Here is a 23,804-nt window from a genome sequence, read left to right as displayed (position 1 = left end):
GGCGATGGCTTAAGATAGTCGCACTGGGGCTGCTGTAAACGCAGCACATGCATCGATTCCCATCCGAACCGTCTTCTTTTGTAGCCTTCAAATAAGTCTAGTATGCCTTACAAGCTGAATTCACCGCATAGAACGTTCAAGTAAAGATAGTAGTGTTCAAGTTTATCAAATCACAAAGTATTTATTTCGTGCATATTTTAAATTTTATCAATCTCATCCACCACGACGTATGTGTGTGCCTGTGTGCTTTTTTCCCGATGAGCAACAATTCATGTGCACATTTCTTCCTCCATGATTTTGGCCATCCAGTCCGGTTCCGCTGCACCAATCTTCTCGATCAGTCCGTTCAGCTGGTAGCAAAGTCCCTGGATCTGCTTGTCCCACTGTGGCAGTACTTCCCGAGCTAGATGTAACACGAAAGAAAAAAAAAACGTTTTTTTAGTTATGCCCATGCTCTGAAGCACAACAGTTACTCACTTTCAAAGTGCACCACACCGTCGATCTGATCGATGTACCCATTCATGCGGCCCTCGGTGATCATTTGGCTGGCGATACGCTCCGCTTTCGGTGGTGGAATTTCTAGCAATGCTCCCAGCTCTTCGAACGTTATGTTGTTGTACAGCTTGCTGGCCGACAGCAGGTTGTGCTCAAACACGGCCCGATCCAGTATGGAGGATCCATCGAGCGTGCTCGCCTTCTGGTGCATCTGCAGCAGCGCTTCGAACTCTTGCAGCTCCGATCGACGGATGATACGATCGAGGTACATCTTCTCCAGGATCGAGTAGGCCGGCAGATGCTGGCAGCGTTCGTCCTTGAATAGGGTCGCCAGCATGCGCGACCGCTGCTGACCGGCCGACGCCAGTACCGTGCAGATGAGCGCTTTCTTCAGTGCCGTCATACGTTCACCCTCGTCCACGATCGTACGGTAAGACAGCTCGTTGTATCGCTGGGCCGCTTCGATGAACTTGCGACGATAGTCGAGCACACGGGCGTAGCACACCTTGTACAGAATCTGTAGCTTCTCATCCTTCGTATCGGCCTGCAGGATCGAGGCACGGTTGATGAACGCTTCCGCCTGCACCGGATCCTCATCTTCCAGGTAGAGACGAGCAATCTTCAGGTAAGTTTCGAGTTTGTAGTCCAACGGATAGGGCCTGGGGGAATGAGAAAAATCACACACGCGATGTTCAACATATCGCCTTAATCAAAGCAATCTGTGAGAGAGATGTGTGTCGCTGATAGATACTTACTTCTGTCCAGTTTCCAGTGGGATACCGCCGAGTACGTTTGCCGCCTCTTTCCAGTTTTGATTGCGTTCGTAGATCTGTGCCAAATGCTGTCGAATGCAGGCGACCTGCTCCTCGAACGAAATCACCCTCGGTTGCACCTTGTCCAGTGTGAAGTGTGCCACCGATTTGGAGATATCATCGGGCAGCTTGGTGAGGTGGGTGCTAACGTCGGACAACAGCTGACGCGAGATGACCAAGCTGACATGTTCGTTCAGGACTGAGGAAAAAGGCGTTGCGATCAACAATCAGAGCATCGCACGAAAGTAAACTATCAAGTAACAACTTACTCGCCTCGATGAAGAGCTTCAAGGTGTCGACGAGCTCGTTGCCGGTGTTGAGCAATATCTGGTCCAACAGTGACCGATACTTGTCCACCTGTTCCTTGTGTATGCCAGACGAGTTGGTGAGCGCCACCAGCTGGGTGCGAAGTACGCTTGTTGATATAGCCATTGCTATTTTGCGCAAAATAACACGAAATTTGCTTGAGCTGTGAGCGGAAGAGTAAAGAATAACAAAAATGGTTTGTTTTTTTTTGTGGTCGCTCGTCAAAGCTGTCAAATTCTATCCCTTCGGGAACGGGGAACATTTTGACGTATTGTTTACGATTGGATTTTCAATTCAAAATAACCGTTATTGCATCCGTTTACAATTCAGGCAGCATATTTCGCATACAACAAAAAGAAAAAAGACATCATACGTCCAGGCAACGATTTATTCATTCAATATAGTCGAATTCATTAATCCACAATTTTTACTTGTGAATCATCCTTTCCGGAGACATTCAAACGTGCTGAGGGAAAATTGGCCAACATATTAAAGCTGAAAGTTGCGTATAGCAAGAGGAATTCTGTTTCAATTTTAGCTTACGACCCTTTAGCCTTTCTCTGTTGTTTGTATGGTAATTCACCCATAATTGGCTAGACTAACAGTAATTACTTTATTCTTATTCTTTGAGTGTCTTTTTCACGGCAGCTTCGTTTGTGATGTGATACGCAGAACCGCGCGCGCTGAGTTGCAAGCTGGCGAGCCGCTACAGCGTGGTCACTGGCAGAGGTCTGATAGTGAGTTGAAGGTCTTGTTAGGTGAGGCCCAGTGAAGAAGCAGCAATTATGCATTCGTTCAGTGGGATTGCAGCTATTGGTGAATACCATTTTCTTTGCATCGGAAGTGCCTTTTTCGACTTAATGGTCTGCTTCGCACTACATCTGAGAATCAACGTGGATAGCTTCACATAATTAGGAAAATCATCCGTGAAAAGCATTGCGCTACCGTCTCCTCTTCTCTCGCTCTAATTCCCACTGCTGATACCGATTCTCTCGTCTCAGATAGGCTCCTGCGTGATAGTGTGTGCTTCCGTTTCTTCGCCGTTACCGGCTGTGCTGTGTGTACGTATTATTTTATGATATAGCTGGGTTTTCGTGGTTCTCAATTTATTTAAACTGTAGCATTAGTAGTAGAGTAGTAGGTATATGTGGTAAGGATTCCCTCGATCGTTTAATATTTCTTAAAACACTTTGCAACTACACCCAATGCAGCCCCTGCACTTTCTTCTTTCGTGTGTCCGCAAGCCAGCTGAGTTTTGCGAACCAGGGAGCTTCTTTAGGGGAAAGGGGGGAAATGGGCGCAAGAACACAAAAACGGCACGAGCGCGCGCACTTAAGCCTCCAGCTCCAGAGCGACGCCAATCTTGTGGCCGCCAGCGTTGAAGTTCTTGCCATCAACGAGCGTGGACAATGTCAGAGTAATACCTGCAAGTAGGGAGGAGGTGTAAGTATGGACAAAAAGTTGTATTAAACAATTGTTTGAATGAAGCCACGGAAACATGCTTTTGCTTGATGTTATACTAACCATCACGGAGCTTCTGCTGGTAGCCGAGACCGATCTGGCTCTGGTTGTTGACCTTAGCACGGACGCAAGCATCCTTGTCCAAGTCGTACTTGGCGCCCATGCCAAACTTGGTAGCATTCGAGCCCGAAGCCCAGGACAGCTGCACGGCAGTCTCCAGACGATCGTTGCATCGCTGGTAGATCAGACCGCCGAACTCACGGCCATCATTACTGTTTGGAGGAGATAAGAGAAAATCATGTTGATGCTATCCAGATGCACTCGGTGCAAAACCGTTACTTACACGTTGGTGTGCAGAACAAAGTCACCGGCCGAGTAGCCGAGAGCAAAGTTGTTGGCGGTGATTTTCGACTTCTGCGAGTCAAATGCAACCTGGTAACCGGCCAACCAGCCCTGGTAGGCAGCGACACCGGACGCGTTCACCAGCGGTCCGCTCAGGTCGACATTGAAGTCGGCATCGACGCGAACGCGATCGTGCGAGTAGGCAGTCTTGAAGCGGCCAGTTTTGCTTCTGTAGGACAAAGTAAAAACTCCGTTAGTACTACTGCTGTTACCGTTCCGTGGTGGTGGTGATGATGATGTAGATGTATCGGCCGTCGTACTGACGCCCTCGGTGCCGTTTTCACTGTCGGTCGATGCCGACGGTCTACGCCGGTACTTGTACGACACGGCGTAACCGAACGACATTCGGCGTCTTGACGGCGGCATTAGCACGTACCCGGTATGTGGCACAAACATGCCATCGAACGACACCTTCAGGCCCTTCACCAGCTGGTTCTCGACCGACACCTCCGAGGTGAGCGTGTTGTCTGTGTTCCACTTCTCCGAGAAGTTCAGACCGTACTCCTTCACTTTGTACTTGGTCTCCAGCGAGCCGAACACCTTGCCGGTGTCCTGGTTCGAGTGGCCGCTCGTGCTGAACTCCACACCCGAGTTGGTCTTGGTCTTGACGTCCAGCTTCCACAGTCCGAAGTGGTAGCCTTTGTTGAAGACATCGCGGGCCTGCTTGCCAAGATCGGAGTACGATGGTGGGGCCATCTAAGGGAGAGGGAGAGAGAGAAAGACGGGGAAAGGTAAATGAAACCGTTTGAGAAATAAACCGATGCAAAATGGCGGAATAAAAAAGCACGTTTATGCATGTGACCGAAATAATGCATCTTTGAAGATGAACGATTGAGCTCCTCCCAGTGCATACAAACACGTGCAGTCACGATGCCACCACACCACCACCCACCCTCCCTACAAGATTATCGAGACGATCATCATCTTCTGGCAGACAGAGCAGCGCGCGGTTATGTGCGTTTGTGCTTCTTGGTGTGAGTATGAGATGGCGTTCCTTAGAGTTATATTTAGAACTAAGGTTTTTCTCCGTCTTCGTTTTCCCTCAATTGCATTATTTGTGCTACCCGCTACTGCATCGATACAAAGCGAATGAGCTGCGCAGACAGATGCCGGTAGATGATCAGAAATCGCGCTCTGCTTGCAGCCCCCCGGGGGCACGGTGTTGTTATTGACATCCAATCAAGCAATGTGAACCCACTCGGCCCTCTCCCTTCCGCTATAGCTATTCAAGTGCAAGCTTGCCAATGCTTTTGGCGTTGCTGAGCAATAAGAAGCCAACGCGATTAATATTATTAACCCTAGCGTACAATGAACCTGTGAACGGTGCTTTTTTGTCTCTAGTCAAATCGGGACGGAATATATGAGAGTATAAAATCCCACACCATACGTTATATCATCTGTGCAAGATGAACAAAAAGCACATTATACAATTCCCCGCCACACGGGCGTATGTTTCGCGAGCAATGGGGCGGTTGCGCACGTTGTTTACCGACCTTGCTCTAAATCGTCATTCAATATTTGTGTTCTCACCGTCTTATATCAAACTGAAGATCATTGCCGAGCCCATCTCCTGCTTCTGGGCTTAGCACCACCGTCCAGCACCGGGGCTGACAACAACTCGCCGGATTTGGTGACGTAACCATGCGGTGGAAAAGCTAGTTGAGAAGCCGCGTGGTCTGTCTCTAAGGCTGATGGCTGGTACTCTCTTTCTACGTTCAAAGACGGAGACACGACAGCAATACTCTCTCCCGCAATGTATCATGCCTCTCACGCTAGCTAAAACCGGCATTTTTTTTTCTGTTGCTTACTATCGTACGATGAAAATATCTTATCACACACCCTGCTATTGCAGAGGGAGTGAGCGTGTTCGTCCCTTTTTTTCTAGCTCGGTCTTTGCAAATCGTATGATAAATTAATTAACTGTCACGGTCGTATCATCAAGCATCACTGTCCCGTGATTGTGTGTATCCTACTACCTCCCTCTCCGTTGCTCCCATTCCCGAGACGCATGGAAAGGTAATCTATTTGCGCACCACGCATACACGGACATACGCAATGTGTACTGAGGCGTGTGTGTACTCGGCGTTGTATGCGCTGACCAATTTCGTTCTAAATGCTTACATAAGCCTAACTTTTGTGAGCATTGCACCAGCCGGGTTAGGTTTGGCCAGGCAAAGGTGCTGATGTGCTGGATTGCTTCTTCTTGCATCATGTTTTCTTCCCCCTTACAAAAGTATCATGGGATCGAAGAACAAGACCAACACACCTTCCTTATCAATCGATCGGAACTAATGACCCCGCCGAATTGGTGATATTTTTCTCCAAACCTGCTGGATATAAAGATTAGGCGCTGTAAGCTTTTAGCACCAGCACGGGATACAATTATTTTCAGCCATCGTTGCACAACGAGGGACCGTGACCGTGTCTCGTATGCGTGAATTCAGCCATATTGATTTTTTGCCTTTTTCCTCATCATTCCACACACACACCTACCGAAAGAGCCTACAACCCCGGGGGGTGTATCCTAACACCGTCCAGTAGGCATTGGAGAATGCGAATAGTAATTAAAAAAATAGTTTTCGTAGCAAAGGTCGATTAGATTAACCCCAACCATAAAGGAAGCTGGAGAAAGCCTGTTCTGACACTTCGAAACAATGGATTCTTATGAAATTTATCGATCGATTATGTAATCTCAAAACTGCACTAAACGCCGGCATGTGCTCTTCCTTCTTCGATCAAATTACAAACGAATTCAACAATCGAGCGTCCGAAAGCACACGGCCTGATTCTAGCTACACAAAGGCGTGGAAGACAATGTTGCCATTGTGGGTGAGGCTGGGTCTTCGTTTTTTGGCTACCACCCCGGAAGATGATTATGTCGTGGCGGCGGCAGCGGCACCACCACCACTCTCTACTACACTTTCATTCAGACCATTTATCCCGAAAAATGAGAACGAATTAAGGAAGCGATTTATCGTAAGCTGACACCGATTGATTGCCCGTACTTACTATTCTGCACTGAGTGTTTTAGTTCACGTTACAAACACGGGAAAACACGAGAAAAATCTCTTTTTCTTGCACGGAAATGCCACGGAGAAATGGGCACGCACACGGGTCCGGGTCGATTTTTTTTCACGAGTGAGAAAAAGCGCTAGTGGTGGCGATCGAGCAGAAGCCCGGAGCTGTAGTTCTTACGGATGGGATGGGATCGCACACTGGTTAATTACACACGGAACGTTTGGGCATAATGCGCTTTATGCATGCATTGTGAAAAAATTAGGACATACATATTTTATTCATATTTAATATTAAACACCCTGCCATGGGGGGGTTGGTTGCGATTGTTGATAAAATGTGATTTTTAAACAAATGGCTTCCTGACACAGTAACACTGAAACTCATATTCATGAATATTGCATTCTCACTGCTACTGCTAATTTCTCATTGCATTTTTAAACATTCAGACTCATCGCATGTCGTTGTAAACTTTACACCTTCGGAAAATGCATTCTTCAAGGATGTAATATGGTAGATTAGTTTAGCGCGTTCAAGCGACCACTTGCGATGGAAGCAGAGAAACATTTTAGGAGCTTTTTTAATTTCTATCGACACCATCAGATCGACCCAACGAACAAAACTAATCCGTTCAAGTTGAACCCCTACCGTCACAAGCTGTTCATCATCAAGAAGCTGCTGATTCTGCTGCTCTGTACACTGTTGGGAGTGTATGGCAAAAGTTTCGAGACCAATTTAATACCCAATCGCAGTTGCATCAATCGGTTGATCAATTGGTTCTGCTTTACCTCAACACTGTCAACAGCTGTAATCGTTGCCTGGGAAGCGTTGGCAGGATGCAAGGAGGATGTGAAAATATGGAACACGTTCAACGAAATCGAAACCGCCCTGAACATTTGCAATCAAAATTCAAAGGACATCTTTTCGAAAACTTGCCGTGTGTATAGTGTGATATTCTACACACTCGTTGCGTTAATGTGCACCATGGCAGGTATTTTGCTCATTCAGTGTCGGGTAATGGAAGGAGCATTGATGGATTTTATAATTTTGTTTGAGCTACTGAGCAGCGTTGATATCCACCGAATTCTGCAAATTTTGCTATACGTGCGCATTGTAACGAGCTATCTGTACCGGCTGAAAGATGACATCCGGGATATTGTGCAAGGCCTGAATGCTAGGGTGGTAGGAACGAACCATGACCTCGAGACTGAAGACAAGTTGAGGGCATGTTGCTCGTGTTACTTCCTGTGCATGAAAGCATTCATTCAGATTCAGGATCAATTTTCTTTTGGCCTTTTTATGGTGTGCCTCAAGTTTAGCATCATCATATGGAACGAAATTTATTGGACCGTGTATCGAGCCATCATGGAAACATCTTTTGAACGTGAGTAGAGCTGCATTGTTGTAGATGAAGCGCATTAATTGTTTTGTTCCTCCTTAGTATTCTGTCTGAATGTGGTGCCATACCATTTCATCTTCATAAGCTTTACCTGGTCATGCGAGTGCTTGAACGGAGAGATTAAGGCTCTGTCACAGCTGCTTAATACGGTTCACATGGATAAAACCACAAGTTCGATCAAAACACGAATAACACATCTAATGCTGCTGCTGGATTATAAAGTATTTTTCTTTGAAGCATTCGGAGTGTGTAAAGTATCGTACAAATGTATCGTACAGGTATGGAAAGTAATGTTTGGCTTTTGGTAGTGTTCTCATAATTGAAATTTTGTTTCCTTTCTCTTCCAGTACGCAATTTCAGGAGCCACCAAGGTGTCTTTCATAGCACAAATCATGAAAGATTTCCACTCCGAAATGAGTTAATCAGTTCTTATCTGAGCATCTCTAGCAGCATGCGCTTCAATAAAACGTGCGAATAATTTGTCCGTCATGTTTTTCTTACCATGCCCATAGTGATTTGTTATTCCTTCGTGCGCTGACAGTTCGGGAGCGTATTCGTTTGCAAGTTGTTTTGCGTAAATAAATATCTGCCCAACTGATGAGTCACAAAAAGCGAATATTGGTATATTTTACACCACTCCATACGGTTCGGAGTGTCTAAATTATTTTGTTATTTTTGTTTGTAAGTTAAGTTACCTTCCCTGGCTTAGTTGCCGGTAGTTGCAGCTCTCCTTTGCCACAGCGTGTTCAACCGTATTCAACCCGTTGGTTGCAATTGCAGCGTTTTTACGCACCGGAAACCTTCGCAAGATCGATCTTCCAGTGATTTTAATTGTTGTGATATTATACATTTCAAACGCTTCCACCGAAGAGTACTGTGCCATTTAGAGCTGTCGAGTTTAGTTGAATGGTAAGCATGGCATTGCAATAACCCCCTAGAAAATGCACAATAACCTCCGTAATAACCCCGTTCTGCGCAAATGCAACTACGGTGCACGTTAAAATGGGTTCTTTGTTCTTCGTACGCAAGCATCCAAGGTGGCGGGATGCGTATCAGCTGTTTGTGTGTATTTTCATCTCCTTTCGATAATTATAATGTTTATTTTTAAACCAACTTCCAGCAACCATTGACGAAAGCCTTCAGCGCAATGTTCAGCCGAAAGCAAGAGGACAGCAGCGATACGCGAGGAATGCCTCACGGTTCGCCCATCGCGAGCGGTTCACAGACGGCAAATGGGATAATCCGACCCGCGTACGTCATCGAACGGTACGCCGCCTACTACCCGATGAACCACAAACGGCGCGGCATGGCACTGATCTTTTCGCACAACAAGTACAACGTGCGCAACGTTAGTCTGCCGGTGCGCGAAGGCAGCGCCATAGACTGTAAACGTCTGAAGGAAACGCTGGAGCTGTTCCGATTCGATGTGAAGGTGTATCCCGATTTTAAGCTGGAAGAAATCAAGTCCGTCATTGGGAAGGGTAAGGTTACTGCTGCTCGTTTGGAACGCAGAGACAGCATTTGGTTAACGAAGTGGTGTTTGCACCTCCTTTTTTGTAGTATCATCCATGGACCACAGCGACAGTGACTGTTTCCTGGTCGCTATCCTCACGCACGGCGAGGACGGTGGCATTGTGTACGCCTATGATCAACCGTACGAACTGTCCCTCATCTGGAGCTTCTTCACGGCCGACAACTGTCCATCGTTGGCCGGGCGGCCGAAGATTTTTGTCGTCCAGGCGTGCCGTGGGAACCAGCTCGACCACGGCGTAAAGGTGCAGAAGGATGGCGTCGCACGGTACAGCATCCCTACGCATGCTGACTTTCTGTTTGCGTACGCCACGATCCCGGGCTTCATGGCGTTTCGCAACACGACCGAGGGTTCCTGGTTCATCAACGAGCTGTGCAAGGAGTTGCAGGAAAACGGGCACAGGTACGACATTAATACGCTGCTCACCTTCGTCACGCAGAAGGTGGCGTACGATCACGAGTCGGTGTCGAACATGCCGGAGTACAATATGCGCAAACAGACGCCCTGTGTCGTGTCGATGCTGACCCGTTTGCTGCTGTTCAATGTGGTTTAATAACGAGCGCGGACTCGCACTTTCTTTCGATATCGAATCAATGCCTAAGGCATATTTTCCTATATTTTAACGTTCTACCTCAAGGTACAGTCGTATCGTGTTTCTTTTGGTTAATAATTCGGTTTATTTAGGAAGAATGGTTTAATCTCAGTTTGCTACAAAAGCGTGCACAAAATTAACACCGATGCTGTACGGCAGGGGCGAAACACCAAACACAGTGTCGTGCAATACGAACGTAGTAACGTACTCCACCGTCAATAAGGCATTCTTAATTTTAATGCATTTGGATCAAAAGTATTTGATAGAAAAAAAGTCATACCATTATTTTAAAGCCCGTGATTTTACCAGTGGCACTAAAAGAATATTTATTTTTATAACGTATAATATTTAACACACAAAGCAGAGCGAAAATAAAAATCGTAACATTTCTATACCAATCAAATGGGGTTCATAGAATCGGAGAAAATCCTTCAACGCTTTTACAAATGCATTAAGATTGCGTTGCAAGGGATGAATAATTTCCATCCCCACGAAACCACCCTTAAACAGGTGTTCTCAGTGTTGCGCGAACAAATGGGGAAGAGAGAAGGAGCGAGAACGGGCGAGAATAGTAAATAATGAGAGAATATTTTACCCCTTTTTCCCAGTGGAATGTTTTGATGCACCACACCAGACTTGTATGTGCCTTCTCGCTCATTCGCGCACCCCGTTGCACGGTCGTCGCTCAGGTGATGCATTCGGGCGGCAGTACAGGGTTTTCAAACGCTTCAACACTTCCATTTCTCTCTCTTTCTCTCGCACACAAATACGCTTTCTCTCTCTCACACACAAGCAACCGCATCTTGTCGCATGAATGCTTTTTCTCTCTCTTTTGGTTTACTTCCTCTCTCGTTTGCTTTCCCTATCGCTCTTTTTCCTTCTCGGTCGCTCTCTCTCTCTCTCTTTCTCTCTCGCGTAATGGATTCGTACGCGGCTCAACATGAATATGCCGTTTCCCGTTCCATTCATTCCTTGCACGCAGTGTGTCAGGTAAGCGCGGGTACGCATGACGTCCGACAGTGCGAGTTGGCGACTTTTCCTCGAGAAAACAACTGGAACGGTGTACACCTAGGCCCCGCCAGAGCCTCTTTGAAGCACAACCTCCCGGAGCAAGCTTCCACGTATACAGATTAAATTTAATTAGTATTCATAGCGCTCCATTCGCCTCCGGTGTTTGGTCTCGGTTTCTGGAGACGCTCGCGGCCTGCGCTGATCGTTGTCGTCGTCATCATCATCATCATACACCGTCTCCGGTTGGCATTAGCAGCAGGTTTCCAGCAAAGCAAAAATAGTGGTTTTAGACGATCACGAAATCGTGTCAATGTGCGTGTGTGTGTGTCTGTGTGCGCGCTCGAAGGGGTGAAGTTTTCATGTGTGCCCTCGTGATCGCCCGCTCGTGATCCATCGGCAAGAAATGGTTTGAATGCGGTAAAAAAGCGGTTTTATTTGCATTCATCGAAAAAATAAACCTCATCGTCCGCCTACCTTTTTACCACCCTGTCGTTTGGGATTGCGCACATGTGTGCTGGTGTACGCGTTAGACAACCCCCGTCCGCAGTGTGTGGTGCGTGTTTGTTCTTCCTCTAGCGCAACCCGCCCCATCGCATCCCCATCGCCAGGGTGTTTGTGTTCGTGCGCGCGTGTCTGTGTGTGTGTGTGGTTGGAATTTCTTCATTCCCATCCCAGTGCGTTGTGCCGTTGTGCCACATCTCCCTTCAGGGCCTGGTTGGTGTGTAAAGTGCGTTTTTCGTTGCGTTTTTTTGTGTGGTGCCGTGGCACGCGAGAGGTGGTGGTAAGCATTGAAAAAAGAAAAGCAGCAGCAGCAGCAGTGTGCGGGAAGCGGGGAGTTAAAAAATTCTCCCAACCAACCGAACCGAAGCTGGAGACGGGTGCTACGGGAGCAAATAGCGCGTAGAAGGAAAGAAGAACGCAGTTGGCGATGGAGCAGCCTAACGGTGGTGTTGGTGAGCCAAGCGATGACCGCAGTGCGTCACCCTCAGCGAGAGCCACCCAGAACAACAATGCAGCCGGGATGGGCCCATTGTCGGGGATCAGCAATGGAGTGGACACCGCCGCGAAGACAACCAACTGGGTAAAGTTCGAGGAGGAGGAAAATGGCGGAGCGCCGGATCCGAGCAAGGTAGGCTATGGCGATGAAACTGGAGGGGGTTTTGGTGGGGATTGGGCTCGCATCCAAAAAACGAAAAGGAATTTGAACAGCTAAACGGATAAAAAACCATTCCCATCGCACATTGGACGTGGCTTTCAAAGAGAAGATGAGAAATAAAAAAATGGCGATAAGCGACGAACCCCCAGAATTCCCCGGTTTGACGGTGGAGCTTTTCCGATTGAATGGTTCCACCTTTTCGGCGCGCACAATTGATTAAACAAAATTCATCACCTCACATACCCCTTACCTTGGTGGTGTTGTGCACTAGAGGGAGGGTTATTACAGGGTTTTCCACGATTTATTGGTCAGTTCCCATGATTTTTGGTGCGTTCCCACGATTTTTTGGTTGTATCCCATAGATTTTTGGTTCGATCCTATAATTTATTGGTATTTTCCGATTGGATATCAATACAATTAGACCAAAAAATTCTGGGAAACGACCAAAAAATCGTGGGAACGCACCAAAAATATGGGAATCCACCAAAAATTGATGGGAACAAACCAATATATCGTGGGAAACCCTGTATTCCGCGATGATGAGCATCAAGGGGAGGAGGGTAGATGGGGTGGTCGTGAGTATTAGGGTGTCACTTTGTGTGTGACAGAGGCGCGACTGTACCGTTCTTTCGCTCGCTAGTGGCTCCAATAAAGTCAATATTGCGGATACCGTTTGGATACAGTGAGGTTCGCAATTTTGCATAAATTTGGGGTTGGAAGCGGTCGAGAATATTAAATTACTTTTTTCTTAAACAATAGTTAAAGGGGTGAGGGATTTCAGAAGAAAGGCACTTTTTGCAGGCAATAAATTAAGAATCAAAGATGTTATGTATGCAGAAATGGTTGCTATGGATATTATCGTTTCACCGTGGTGTAGCTTACTTTCGTAGAATTTTGTGATTCATCCACGATTTTCAACCAAGCAACAGATATAAATATTTAAGCATTGCTAACGTGTGTATTCCGTGGCGCACCTACACAGCCTAACACACGTGTTTTCTGTTTTTCCACCGTCCATCGCTTTGTGTGTTGGCGTGGGGAGCTCCCTTGTGAGCCGCCTAGAACGGCACAACAATTCTATCCGGTTTTGTTGTGCCATCGGCGGTTGTCGCTGGTGACAGCAGCATTCCACGGTGCCATACGCCCGGTGCTGTCATTGTGTTGCACCCTTTACACCCAATCGTAGCGTAGCGCACATGCCCGCGGACCGGACCAAGGGGCGAGCTTTAAATCGCTCATGCCGCAACACCCTCCTCCCCAGCCCCAATAGCAGGTTGTTCCTATTTTCCAAACATCCCCTTCCACACACAATCGCACATTTGCCCTGCAGAGTGTTTAGTAGGTCACGTCTTTCACGCTCTACTATGTGTGTGTGTGTGTGTGTGTGTGTGTGTGTGTTTGTGTGTGTATTAAACTGTCAGTCGGCGCTTTTCTCACCGCCTTGCCAAGGGGGGGTTGTCTGTTTTGTTGTTGTTTATTACAATTTAATCGTAGCACACCATGGGCGCGCACCACCACCACCACCATCACGACCGTACAGGTTGTCACGTGTTGGCGCGATTGCTGCTGTACAGTTTTCTTCCACGCTTCAATGGACGCAAAGACGCGAAGAGAAGAGGGCAAATCAATCGTCATCGCCAGTGGCCGGAAAATAGGGGACCGCTAAGTTAGCACCTGATGTAGTTCGAGGGCGCAAAGATGGCTTCACAAATTTGTGTTTTGTGTGTGTGTGTCGTTGTTTGAACGACCTTTATGACCTACTCATACGGATCATGTTACAGTTGTTGCGCTGCCAAGGAAAGCATGCCCTTTGCGCTTATGCTATCGCACTGACCAAATTGGGGGGCTTGTTTGCGCACACATATACGTATTCAGGACGCATGGTTTCGAATTTCCTTGCAAGCATACAACCTTACACTGCCAACAACGGCAGCCCTCAACCCCCCCATCCCATGTGATGATGTCACATTTCGCAATGGTGATCTAACAACGTTGGAGCGGGGGGAAAAAAGCTTCTCCACACCAGGGCTTTCGCATGCATGCCAACGGAAACCGGAACGGAATGGGGATTTGTCTTTCAACGCTATTAATTTTTGGTGGACAGTTTGCTTTTAAAAATAGCACAAAGAAGGACACACTCACACACATACACACACACACACAAACACACGCACCAAGAGGAGCTTTGCGGTCATTATGCTTGCACGCTGGTATTATGGATTCTCGATTATGTTACGCCGGTTTGGTCTCGATGGTGGTAAAGGCAATTAGCTTTAATGGGCCTATTAGGCGGAAAGCGAATCACTTTCCCGACACGACGAATGCCATCGACTCTTGTGCCCAATACTACCCGTATGCTAATGGCTGTAAATGTGAGATTTATTGCTAACTTTTGACAAATCGCCTATGTTTTGTTGTTAATTATTAAGACATTATAATATGTCCCTTGTCTAACATAGAATTGTCAATTGGGTTGAAAGTGTCTTCTACATTACCGTTGGTTTGAAACAAAAGATGTGTTGCCCCTTATCATGGGGCGCGATATGCAGCCATGCTTATCGTACGTAAGCGGCTGAAACCGCCAACCGTAAAATAATGCAAATGCACACACAGCCGTAATTGGAATTTCATTACGCATTGCGACTCTTCATTTACGGCTTACAGCTGAAACTGAAATTCCCCAAAAACAATACAGCTTCCTTTACCGCACAATAGAACAATCGGTGCCCATCGTATGTGGACGCTCTTTAGCATACTAAAAGACCCGTAACATTCCTTATTTAGGTGTGTTTTTTTGTGTTATCTGCTCGTGGTTAAACAGGAGGGGGAAAAACGATCACATGAATCACTCGTCTCTCAGGTTGTTTTGGCCATCGTGCACGTTCAGCACTCTGTGTGTTTTTTTGCAATCAGTTCTCAATTGACACCCTGTGTGATAGACGTTGTAGGTGGTGGGTGTTCGGTTTCTTCTCCTATTAACACCACCCATTGACACACCCAAAGAAAAGGGGGTAAATTGCTGTCTATGTGGTGGAAAATGTTTGCATGTTGCGTGGTTGTGTTGAATGGTTTAAGTAAATTAAAATAGACTCGTTGTTTACTGTCTTTTGTTCGTGTTGAAGTTTAATATCACTTCGAGAGATAATACAATAATCATTTTCTTCTACTCAGAATGCACCGTTTATCAAATAGTATAGACTATTCGTAGCTGCTGTGTTTGTTACTTTGAACATCAATATGCATATTTTTGTTATGACTTTTCTATACATTCTGTTCTGCAAATAACCTGAGCCGAAATGGGTATTTTTTTCCACGACAATATTTAAAGCTGTTGTTTGTCGTTGATATTATTGGCTAGCATCTCCGAGTGAATCAGACATGGCATTCCAAGCTGTACAATGTCTGGCAGCCGGCCAATCGTAGAATCGTTCCAACGGAAAACGAGAAGTACTTTCCCTCCAAACAGAAATCCGTTGGTGTAGTTTTATATGGATAATGCGTGGAAAAAACGCTTCTTGCACTTTTCCCCCGCACTTTTATCAGTATTGCGTGGAAATAATTTCCAATTTTAAGTAATCTAACAGAGTCGTAACTATGTCACAAGGTATAACACATTAAAAAAGGTTATACTCAAAGAGGGAAAAAAATATTTATTTAATTTATCAATTTATCTTTTCATGAATTATATTCTATGATTGAGAGATTGAATGATTTATAAATTAAATAAATCTTGCATATTCGTTGAGCTGATACTATTTAATATTGTTGGACTGTAATCTGTTCATGAAAAGGACCATTCGGAAGGAATAGTTGAATTTTCTCCTTATTTGGTGCAACAACCCTAACCCCTTGGTTATGTTATTAGTGACATGATTGATTTGTCCATATCAGTATTTTTACTTTTTTCGTATGGAAGGATCAATTCAAACGGAGCTTGAATTCACGAATGTTCTATGAAATCAAATTAACAAATCTTCGTGCCAGTATGGTATAAACAGATTGTTTACAAGTTTCTTTTTATTAGTAGTAACGAAATTGCATCTGTGTATTCTCAAGACAGCAACACAGCTTTTTACTAAAGTTTAGTTTTAATAGATCTTGATCTTGATTGAATTATTGAAATTAAACGCACTATATTCTTGACAATTGAACTTGTCATATGTTTAATAACTCTTTAGTATGTTTATTTGCTTGCCACAACTAATTGGCTACCATAGTGACAAAAAAGAAACTCCCGACTCTGGGTGAAATAAAACCGTCACAGACAAATAAAACCATTATAGGACAGCCACATATAATTAAGGTTATTGTTACACAAATAATGTAGATGAACGACCTCAACAAACGAATGGGACGGTCTAAAATAACAAAATGGCTTTAATAATTAGTTTTATTAGCTATTTTAATACATTAATTGAGCATAAGGAATTGTTTCATATTTTATACCAACAACCAAAAGATTCAAAAGTGAAAGAATATTAATTATTCTTAGTAAAACATGAAATGCAAATCAGCAGTAGATATTTGACAATATTTTTAACAACTTTTATCACTTTTTATACCAACTTGCCAATGAAGGCTTCAATTATACCATACTTATTTAGATAAATTAATTCTTAAACACTGTGGTTAAAGAAAGGTGTAAATAAAATACATTAATTATCGAATATGGTGAATATCCACTCTATTTAGCAAACTCCACGACGCCTAAGTTGATAAATTAAAAAAAAATCATGTCCTAAAATTAAACAGCCTAGTTCATTTGGGATCGGCCCTGTTTATCACAGCAATTCCCTTCAATCCGTTTAACACATTCGTGTTGTCTCTTTACAGTCCCCTTCACCGTTACTGCCACCGCCACCATCGGCGGCGGCAAGCAAACAGCAACAGCAACATCCTCTGGCGGCCGGCAGTAACCGCCAGTCGATGGCAACATCACCCGACACCGCACCGCCAGCCGTCCTGCCAACGGAAACGGTGCACGTCAACCTAGACACACGAACGCCTAGCACACCAAAGCAACCAACGCAGCAGCAGCAGCCAGCCCACAGTGCCAGCAAGCCGGCTCCCGGCCCTGGTGCCGGTAGTGCCCTGAGCGGCGTCAACAAAACATCACAACCGGCCGTCATAGACATTCCGAAGCAATCGGTCAACGTGGTACAGCCGATCCAGTCGATGCGCACGATCGAGCTGTCGACGGGCCGCGTACGGGAAGGATTCGGTGAGTGTGCGCATTTGAGGGTGTTAAAGCCTATCTTGTTTTAATTTAAATTTTTTACGTCTTTTTGTGTGTTGTTTTAGCAAATGGAGACGTGATTGTTACCTTACTACCAACAAACACCCGCTGGCCCTGGGTTACACCGGCCGTATTCCGCCCGGAGCTCGTACCGGAAGAACTGATGGCGCAAGGCCTGACGGTAAGCAAAAATATTTCGGAAGTCTATAAAGTTCAGTTGAAACTGACCACTTTTTCTACTCCTTCTGCAGCTAACGGTAGAAGAGTACGTGCACGCAATGGAAACGCTGGTAAACGATTACCGATTCACGCTGTACAACATTTGCTACAAGCGCGTGCTGGTCGTGTGGATCCTGTTCGCCTTTATCGTCCTGATCGGGCTGCTGTTCTCCGGCTTCTACGGCATAACGCTGCTGTCGCTCGGTGTCGCCTGGCTGTTCCTGAACGCGGCCGCCATCTTCCTGTGCATGTGGGTAAAGCTGAAGCTGGCCCGCGGACTGGAACGGTGTATGGCACGCGTCAACAAGCAGCTGATCCGGCACAAAATACTGCTCGCGCTGGACGACCGTGGCCACATCTCGTGCCACAAGGTGAACCTTTGCTTCCTGTACTTTGAGCCGTCGCAGTGCATCAGCTATCTGAACGAGTTTATCGAGCGCAGCGAACAGAACGGCAACACGATCGAGCCGGGCTGGGAAAGCCGGCTGGACGTGGCGACCAATGATATCGTTATTCAGGGTGCGAACACGACCCGTCTGTCCCGGAAGCAGGTAGGTGTGGGGTAGAACTGGCTGACTGTCTGTGTGTGTGAGCGTGTATGTGTGTGAGATTGTAGAATATAGAGGGGTGTTTTTAAGTTACGGGTTATAAGAAAAGGATTGATCCTTGTTCATCCCTTTTCTTAGCTTCTTAATAGATGCTTTACGGGATACTGTAATTATTATCGATTCAAGTTTTTCTTATGCACTTTAAATTCTAATTGATTGAACAGCCTGTAAATGTACCTTTAATCTTAAGTTGTGTGTGTGTGCGTGTCTTGTACGTGAGTGCGTGTGTTTGTTTCGCTTATCCCACAACCGTGGATGTTCCTTTGTTTCCGTTTCCGTATGCGCTTTATTTTTTGTTGGAAAAACCCCCGTTTCAACTTTCTCTAACAACACACATTACCCATCCCTTCATTTGTGGTGCGATCACCGAACGATCATCTAACGTGTTGCGCAGGGACGAGCGGAGGGCATCTTTCTGCGGTACCTGCAGCGCTGGGGCAAGGACTATCTGCGCCGCCGGCTGGACTGGACGATCGAAGAGAATGCCATCGTGTCGGCACCGCGCCACCTGCCGACGGCCTACTGTCCCTGCCAGTACGCGGAGGAGGTGCTGCTGCAGAAGAAACCGAAGGAAGATCCACGGATCTGCTGTGCCACGGTTCGGGTGCAGCTTGCCCGCCTCGGCTTCCACTTCTGACCGACCGTCGGCCCGATGATGGCGATGATGTAGTAGAGGGGGGATCCGGAGGAGAGGGGTGGAATGTTTTTAGCCAAATGTGCCTAAGGGAATGGGTTATGCTCGAGCGGTCGGTTAGGGAAAGCGAAAGGAAGGGGAGGGGAGTGTATTAGAAGCCAAATATGAGTAGCTTAAGCTATTTGCAGCGTGTTTGTTTTTGTTCTGGTGTGTTAGTGGGACGCAATCGCGCATTAGTTTGTTTTACAAACGAGTACAAAACTGCAATCTCTTAGCCAGGAAGCTACTGCTACTACACTGTACTTGATTTTTAAATACCCCAGCGTGCCTTTTCTTTTGTGTCCGAATAGGATGGAGAGAGTAGTTGTGGAAATGGGCCATTTTTTTATTTTATTTTTTGTTTTAACTGAAGGTATATAAAGTATTGAAAAGAACAATTACGTTTCGATTGTAAGAGCGCTGTATAGTGAGTGCCTTGGGCATTTGTTTTTAATCGGTGGCGGGTTTTGCTTTAGAACTGTAAGCGTGATAGTTGCCTCTCATTCTCAGTAGGGCTATTAGTTTATGCTTTCCCGGAGGAGGAATCAGTAGATTGGTCACACGCATCCGTTTATGCGCACTCGGCTCGGTTTGATTGATCGGTTGCTAATTATGTTCTCCTTAGAGTATTTAAACCATTTCTACGCCAAACTTTGTATACTCTACTAATCCACATTTGCTACTACTATAACTACTACTACTACTGCTCCCAAACGTAACGCGGCATTCCCTCCCCAGCACCATCAAATGCGTGCGTGTTTTGCTCAGCCTTGACTTCATCGTGTCTCCCCTACCCAATGCTCCCCTATTTCGCAGGAACGTGGAATGCTGCTGCTGCTCCGTTACGCGTCCCGGTGGGGCAATGAGGCGATGCGTGGCCTCATCGATGTCACGCAAACCGACCCGGCCCGGCACTGTCGCGCATTTCAGTGCCCCTGCCAGTACGTAGAGTACCACTTGAAGTGCAAACCGCGAGGCAAGTTACGCATTTTTTACTTCTTCTATTGGCTAACGGCTTCCGAACGGTACGACTAACCCGCTGGGAGGGGGGGGGGAGGGGAAGGGGGTACTTTATTCCTTCGCTCGCTCCCTCGATCGCTAGACGTGTATGGTAGTAGTATGGAGTTTGTACAACCGAGCTGTCTCTTATCTTAAACACCTTTCCCGCTTTCTCTCCGATTAACACTAATGTTGACCATGTAGTTTCCGGTGTAATGCTCCCTGTGTGTGATAACAAGCTCTCCTCTCCCTATTGATGAGGCATGGAATGCATGGGTAGGGGCTGCAGTATGCCTTTCTTTCCCAACTAACGGAGTACGCAAACAATGCTTTAGCAAGCTGCCTAATCTTGCCGTAAGAGTTGGGCTAGCGATAACAGGTGCCTAAACAACATTCCCTCCGTAATGAAAGTAACAAACGTAGACAGAATGTTTTTTTTGTAGAATCTTTAGTTAAACGCCCACCCCGTACTCCCTGCAGTACTTAAGTGTTTTAGTTTAATCGTTGGCGGGGTAAATGTAAATGTTTAGCAGAAAAGGTTAGTTTATTTTGTTGTCCTTGTTAAGAATTTGATTAGTTTAGTGAACGTAATTGTATCCATCCGTCCACCATGCAAACCGAATACCGATACTGTTGGCCTGAACTTTATGATTCAGATTAGTTTTTAAATGTTTATTCATGTTTTCATAATGGTCCGAGCTGCAACTCACACAACCAGCAAAGGTGCTGGAATAGCACAGGGACCAGATCAGATTTGCAGTTAGGAGTGTGTTAGAGGCAGCTAGCTAATTTCTTGTTGATTGTTCAGATAGTTTAGAGAGAGAGAGAGAGTGGGAGTTTTAGTGATGGTGGTGATTCTAAAATGATTCGAAAAAGGGGCAAAAATACCGCTGAGCCATTTGTAATCTCCAATTTTAAGCGCACGTGCTAAACCCGTGTCTCGGAAATGTATTTTTAAATAAAACTTGTACGCGCGCACCATTTTCAGGCGAACTTATTCAAGATTGAATGTTGCTTAAGCGAAAGGGAAGGGTTGAGTTTGGACCGGGTTTTAGTTAAAACGCAATTGACGACTACTATGCGATACCATCCGAAACATTCTTACTATTGCGCCCTGACACAATGGCCCACATTAGTGACCGTCGAATTCCTGTACTAATCTTCCTTCAATTGCACAGCCTCTGGTGGGATTATCTGCACTTTCTATTCCCGATCGAGTGGTCGATATTTTTAGATCTAGCGCTATTTCGTTAACATTACTTAGTGGCTCTGCAGTGCCTGTAATCCTTTCCTATCCTTCGAGTGTATGCTGCTCGGTAAGCTCTTGTAGATGGGTAAGTTTACTAACTGTTTTGAAGAGACAGAATAGACCTAACTGATTGAAACTAACCAAAATAATACACACAGACACAATATAATGACACCTAACCGTTCTTTTCCACTCCGTAACCGGGTGCTGATATTTGTGAAAAACGTTTCTTGTTTCCCTCTTCGTAGGACTGCGCACGCTTTCTCCCGTCAATTCGTATCCCCATTACTAGGACGACCTGTGTGTGTGTGGACACTACTACTCTAAGCTTAACGAGTTTATGCTCATTTTCCATTATCTCTTTTTTGTACGTAAATTTTTACATGCATTTGAATGAATTAGCATCATTGTTTGTATTTTTGGAACAACCATTTTCGGACCATTTCCCAGAGCAGCGCCCCTCAATCGTCTCTGCACCACCACTAATCCCACACATGGCGCACACATTGCATCTTTTCAAAAATATTGGAAATTCGTATGCTACGAAGATTTGATTTTGGCATTCGTGTTCGTGGATTGCAGCAATGTTTGCCCTCTTTTTTAAACTAACGAACTACTTTCTCTCTGTGGAATATACAACAAAAAAGGCTACAAAATTTAATGTAGACAACACGTAATGATACTACTGATAACAAGTGTGTACTGGACCGGCGATTTGCATTTTAACTTACCCGTTTTTCATTATCGTTCACTTCTTCGTAGGCTACCCGTGCAGTTGCTGTGCATTAATAGCTGATCCACACTATCAGTACAGCTTCTAGAGCCTCCAGCACCTTCAACCCGATCTCCCTTGTGCACCGGGTCTTCCGAAACAGGAAACCCCATCCGCTTCCCCAAAATAAAAAAAAGAAGAACTCGGTGCTCCCCCAGGTCCCCCATGCATTCAACACAATGTATTCTACCTTCGTCTCCTAATCTTGTAACTGTGTGTATGTGTTAACGTTTGTTTTGAAACCCTGTTTTTGGTGTGAATATTACTGGCACTGTAATGCGGACACAGCAACGCGTACTAATGGAACTAGGACTAAGGGCTTTAGCATGGAATGTGTGTCTGTGTAACGGGGAGGTGGGTGGGTGTGTGTAGTGCGTAGGCGACTGCCGACTGTGTTTTTGGCAAAGAACCGAAGACAACCCTTAAACATGCGACTTCCAATCCTGAACCCCATTTTCCATCCCCCCATTCCATACCATAGGCTACCCGTGGAAGTGGCTGTCATCGGTCTGTGGCCACGTGTACCCGAACAACTGAACGATTTGCGCGGAATGCGCGCCTACATAGAGACAGATACACACATCACGTACTTACCGGCGCGGCACTGGTGGCATACAAAGAGTAAAGCAATAAAACCACAGGATTCAGGATTACAGTTAACCCGTAGTAGTTTTATTCCGTTACGCTCATCACAGTAGATATTTTAATTCAAAATGTTAGCCATCCATTCAAACCATTCCCAAGGCAGCAATCTATTCCGACATCGTGGCAGCTAGCCGTCCCAGATCTTGCTCGATTTCGGCCATTAATTTATCGCACACTGCTTGCAATTCACTTCGCATTTCCTGCAGCGACTGTTTCAGCTCCAGTGCATTCGTTTTTTGGTCAAAGAACTGCTCGTGTTGCTGCACCGAGGCGTCGTACACCTTCCACCATTCGTCCATGGTCGACTCTTCCGTGAGGGTTGGTAGGTTCTCTTTGCTGGCGGGTTGCGATACTGTTGATCTCGTTTCGTGGAACAGCTGCAAGTCTTCCAGCATCTGTGCTTCGGTCGGTGGTTTCGGGAGAGGAGCAATCGTTTGTTTGGCTTTACGAAACATTGTTTTATCTATTCACGCACTACACGTTTCGCGAGCGCAGGACAAATTTATCACAGAACTTGGGTACGTTGTTATGATTTGTCCGATTTCTCTTTTGGGCCTGTGTTTACTTTGCGCTGTCAAAGCGAACGCGTTTACGCGTCAGTTGGGTTGAGTTGAGATATGAGCACGTATAGCTGTGCCTAGCCAAATCCATGCCAACGTGGTTTGATATTTGAATTTCAAATGTGTATATACAGTGACTGTCAAATATATCGTACACATATTTTAACCACATTTTAATTTTGATTATAAAAGATTTTATTCACTTAGTTGATTGAACCATTACGGGTCGATTTGCAGCGGCCGTTCGCAGTTAGCTTCATCGGGAAAGTCACAAAAATCCTTCTCGATATTCCAGTGCAAACCGGCCGGGCAGTCCATCTCGTACTTTTTGCCGTTGAAACACTTGTAGAACTTGGTACAATCGGTAAAGTGGGGAATGTGAACCGGGTGGAAAATGTCGTCCTCTTCGGGGCATTCTAGCGGGATGTCCAGGGCGTGTACTGCCACAGCAAACGTGGCTAGCAAAATTAGCGCACCGGCACCTGAAAACCATGGACAGTCAATCATTTGGGTCGCAATTTCACTTGCAGTGTTTCACTTTAATTTACCTTTCATTATTTACGTTCGATACAATTACTACAACAGCGTTATGAATGAAACGATACTAGCGAGTGATGAGAATAACGAGAGGTTTTATATGTTTTCACCCGCAATATGATTGCT

The 23,804-nt window shown here is 45.8% G+C and overlaps 5 protein-coding genes across 11 annotated transcripts; 2 read left to right on the top strand and 3 right to left on the bottom strand.

Annotated features, from left to right (window-relative positions):
* Window positions 1-150: 150 nt before the first annotated feature.
* Window positions 151-1,837, bottom strand: LOC120900359 (COP9 signalosome complex subunit 4). The gene is made up of 4 exons (XM_040307249.1): window positions 1,577-1,837; window positions 1,251-1,506; window positions 478-1,154; window positions 151-403 (listed from the first exon to the last, which is right to left on the bottom strand). The coding sequence occupies exons 1-4, from the start codon at window positions 1,737-1,739 to the stop codon at window positions 270-272; spliced, it is 1,230 nt and encodes a 409-aa protein (XP_040163183.1). The 5' UTR covers window positions 1,740-1,837; the 3' UTR covers window positions 151-269.
* Window positions 1,463-10,411, top strand: LOC120900367 (caspase-like). Of its 3 annotated transcripts, XR_005739191.1 has the most exons (5): window positions 1,463-1,552; window positions 7,297-7,875; window positions 7,933-8,168; window positions 8,238-8,799; window positions 9,011-9,164. XR_005739191.1 is itself a non-coding variant. In XM_040307261.1 (4 exons), exons 2-4 carry the CDS (start codon window positions 8,797-8,799, stop codon window positions 9,972-9,974), a joined length of 888 nt encoding a protein of 295 aa, XP_040163195.1. In that variant the 5' UTR covers window positions 8,404-8,511; window positions 8,582-8,796; the 3' UTR covers window positions 9,975-10,411. The 3 variants fall into 3 exon arrangements, 2 of the variants coding, with proteins under 2 accessions (XP_040163195.1, XP_040163193.1); XM_040307261.1 differs by lacking the exons at window positions 1,463-1,552; window positions 7,297-7,875; window positions 7,933-8,168 and adding an exon at window positions 9,451-10,411 and having other exon boundaries at window positions 8,404-8,511; window positions 8,582-8,799; window positions 9,011-9,371; XM_040307259.1 differs by lacking the exons at window positions 1,463-1,552; window positions 7,297-7,875; window positions 7,933-8,168 and adding an exon at window positions 9,451-10,411 and having other exon boundaries at window positions 8,411-8,799; window positions 9,011-9,371.
* LOC120900368 (voltage-dependent anion-selective channel-like) lies at window positions 2,208-6,627 on the bottom strand. The gene is made up of 5 exons (XM_040307262.1): window positions 6,486-6,627; window positions 3,853-4,172; window positions 3,418-3,645; window positions 3,138-3,346; window positions 2,208-3,037 (listed from the first exon to the last, which is right to left on the bottom strand). Exons 2-5 carry the CDS (start codon window positions 4,170-4,172, stop codon window positions 2,946-2,948), a joined length of 849 nt encoding a protein of 282 aa, XP_040163196.1. The 5' UTR covers window positions 6,486-6,627; the 3' UTR covers window positions 2,208-2,945.
* Window positions 10,412-10,971: 560 nt separating the features above from the next.
* LOC120900358 lies at window positions 10,972-22,596 on the top strand. 5 transcript variants are annotated; one of them, XR_005739190.1, is made up of 7 exons: window positions 10,972-12,153; window positions 17,014-17,401; window positions 17,482-17,597; window positions 17,668-18,186; window positions 19,733-19,892; window positions 21,413-21,531; window positions 22,418-22,596. XR_005739190.1 is itself a non-coding variant. In XM_040307247.1 (6 exons), exons 1-6 carry the CDS (start codon window positions 11,953-11,955, stop codon window positions 22,471-22,473), a joined length of 1,440 nt encoding a protein of 479 aa, XP_040163181.1. In that variant the 5' UTR covers window positions 10,972-11,952; the 3' UTR covers window positions 22,474-22,596. The 5 variants fall into 5 exon arrangements, 3 of the variants coding, with proteins under 3 accessions (XP_040163181.1, XP_040163180.1, XP_040163179.1); XR_005739189.1 differs by having other exon boundaries at window positions 21,927-22,596; XM_040307247.1 differs by lacking the exon at window positions 21,413-21,531.
* LOC120900370 lies at window positions 22,580-23,804 on the bottom strand. The gene is made up of 2 exons (XM_040307264.1): window positions 23,690-23,804; window positions 22,580-23,623 (listed from the first exon to the last, which is right to left on the bottom strand). Exon 2 carries the CDS (start codon window positions 23,034-23,036, stop codon window positions 22,689-22,691), a length of 348 nt encoding a protein of 115 aa, XP_040163198.1. The 5' UTR covers window positions 23,037-23,623; window positions 23,690-23,804; the 3' UTR covers window positions 22,580-22,688.

Source organism: Anopheles arabiensis, chromosome 3 (genome assembly GCF_016920715.1).
Source record: "Anopheles arabiensis isolate DONGOLA chromosome 3, AaraD3, whole genome shotgun sequence".
In the NCBI taxonomy this organism is placed as follows: Eukaryota; Metazoa; Arthropoda; class Insecta; order Diptera; family Culicidae; genus Anopheles; species Anopheles arabiensis.
Note: the sequence above shows the minus strand (reverse complement) of the source record. Positions and strands in the feature narration are given on the sequence as shown.